The sequence below is a fragment of the Drosophila tropicalis genome, unplaced genomic scaffold (assembly GCF_018151085.1).
Source record: "Drosophila tropicalis isolate 14030-0801.00 unplaced genomic scaffold, ASM1815108v1 contig_912, whole genome shotgun sequence".
NCBI lineage: Eukaryota > Metazoa > Arthropoda > Insecta > Diptera > Drosophilidae > Drosophila > Drosophila tropicalis.
Window position 1 is genome coordinate 36420 of NW_027173412.1, and position 2477 is coordinate 38896.

The 2477-nt window shown below is 44.2% G+C and overlaps 1 protein-coding gene across 1 annotated transcript; it reads right to left on the bottom strand.

Annotated features, from left to right (window-relative positions):
- Positions 1-499: 499 nt before the first annotated feature.
- LOC137586167 (uncharacterized) lies at positions 500-1288 on the bottom strand. The gene has a single exon (XM_068302149.1). It carries the CDS (start codon positions 1286-1288, stop codon positions 500-502), a length of 789 nt encoding a protein of 262 aa, XP_068158250.1.
- Between the last annotated feature and the right edge of the window lie 1189 nt (positions 1289-2477).

Genomic DNA, 2477 nt, shown 5'->3' on the forward strand with positions numbered 1-2477 from the left:
TATGGCACGTCACCCTTTTGACTTCAGTGTCAACAACCGACAGCGAATCCTGATCAATAGCATTACAAGGCCATTCGATGTCCGATCCTTGTAGCCATGATGGCCCATGCCACCATAATTCACACGATGCCAACTTGGTTGCACTCGTGCCACGGCTTAGATAATCTGCAGGGTTATCTTTCGAGGCGACGTGTCTCCATTGCCTTTCGTCTGAGATTTCCAGGATTTTGTTTATTCGATTGGACACAAATACTTTCCAGTTGGCAGCTCCACCACGGATCCAACTGATGGTTATCATAGAATCTGACCAAAAAATAGTGTTCGAATAATTAATGTTAATTCTTAGATTCTCCTTTAGATACTTATACATTTTGGCTGCTTCAAGCGCAGCACATAACTCTGCCCTAGGTATGGTTAGTTGTTGTTTAGTTGGCGATACTCTCCCCTTTGATAATAGCAACTCTGTGTGATACTTATCCTCTCCAATTGGGAAGCGCAACTAAGCCGTAGCTCCATATGCTCGTGACGAGGCATCGCAAAACAGGTGCAATTCAGCCACACCACCCGGTAGCCCCCATGTAACATGCCGTGGTATTCGTATAGTTACTATGTTTGGTAACTCTTTTACGAATTTCTCCCATTCTCTCTTAATAGTGTTCGGTAGTGTGCTATCCCAGCCAATTTTCTCCTTCCACAGTTGCTGCATGAGAATTTTGGCAGTAATCATTATCGGACTAAGCCATCCCATGGGACCAAACAGTCGTGCAATTGCTGATAGTATTGTCCTCTTTGTTGGTGAGCTCATTGGTGGAACGACATGCAAAGCAAAACGGAACTCATCTTCTTTGGGACTCCAGTATAGACCTAACGTGCGAATAGTATCATTACCTTCCATGTGTAACAATCCGCTTGATTCTCGATGCTCAACTGGTATGTTCTCTAACAGCTTTGTGCAATTACTCGCCCACTTCCGTAGTTCGAATGTACCACTACGAAGCATTCCAATCACTTGGTTCTTGACATCCTCCGTTTCTGCAATACTGTCGCCACCAGACAGTATGTCATCTACATACATTTGATGATTTATAACATCCACCGCCAGTGGATACTTCTCGCATTCATCCATAGCTAATTGTTTCATAACTCTCATGGCTAAATAAGGTGCGGAGCTCGTTCCAAACATCACCGTTGTGCAGGCATATTCTTCCACATAATCACTTGTGTCCGGATTCCATAGAATACGCTGGTACTGCGCGTCGTCGGGTGGAATATTAATACATCTGTACATTTTTTCAACATCCGCCATAAATACCCATTTTAGCCCTCGCCAATTGAGAATGATTCCTTGAAGATGTACGTGCAATTTTGGACCTATTGCTAGAATCTCATTAAGCGATTTTCCATTACTCGTCTTGCTCGATCCATCGAAGACAACTCGTACCTTCGTAGTTGATGACGATTCCTTTATGACTGGGTGATGCGGTAGGTAGCAATGATCGACTCCCCCAATGCAGGATTGCCCGTCTTACTAGCCCGTGACGTTACACGTTCCATTTGACCCAGCTCCAGATACTCATTTTTCGTGCCAACATAAGCGTTCTTCAAACTCGCATCGTTACGCAACCGTCTGTCCAGAGAATGTAATCGTTTTAACGCGCTCTTATATGATTCTCCAATTACCATTGATTCGTCCAAGTATGTTAGAAAAGGAAGACGAACAACATATTTCCCAGACGGCATTCGGCTATGTGTCTTAACGAAGAAATCTTCGCACCAGTTATCCTCTACTGAAACCCCACGTGGCTCCTCGTCGAATTGTTCTAGCTCCCAAAACTTACATAACAATTGTTCAAGTATCTCATCAGCTTCCTTCCTTCGTACCGTTATGGTGTAGGACGATCTCCTACCAGCTTCTTGATTCGTTTTTCCTTATACAATATATCCCAAATGCGTATTTTGCGCCAGAGGCATACCACGTATTCCTCGATGCACTTCTCCCAACATCAGCTCATCGTAGACGTCATTTCCCAACAAAATATCAACTCCTTGTGGACTGAAGAAGTTAGGGTCGGCCAACGGTAAGCCCTTCAGATGAGTCCACTCTTCAAACGGCAGTCGTTTGATTGGCATGCGCTTACTCACTAGAGGTATTACTGACGCGAGCAGCTTGTATTTCGCATGTGGATTGTAGATTGATCTTATGACTAGCTCCACCTCTGCTGCCGCATCTGTAATTTTTGTATCTGCTAATCCAGTAATCGTGATGTGAGGCTGTTTGCGCCGTAAACGTAGCTGCTGAGCTGCATTCTCTGAAATGAACGAAACTTGTGAACCTTGATCCAAAAACGCTCTAAACTGTAAGGGATAGCCTTCTATCGACTCTACCCACACCATTGCTGTTGGTAATAAAACCTCGTCTTTGTGCCTTACCGCAGTTTCTGTTGTACTCTTTCCAATTAAAGCATTCGCAGATGCTG

Coding starts and splice junctions, on each gene's coding strand:
- LOC137586167 (XM_068302149.1), bottom strand. CDS start 1,288: ATGTACAGATGTATTAATATTCCACCCGACGACGCGCAGTACCAGCGT.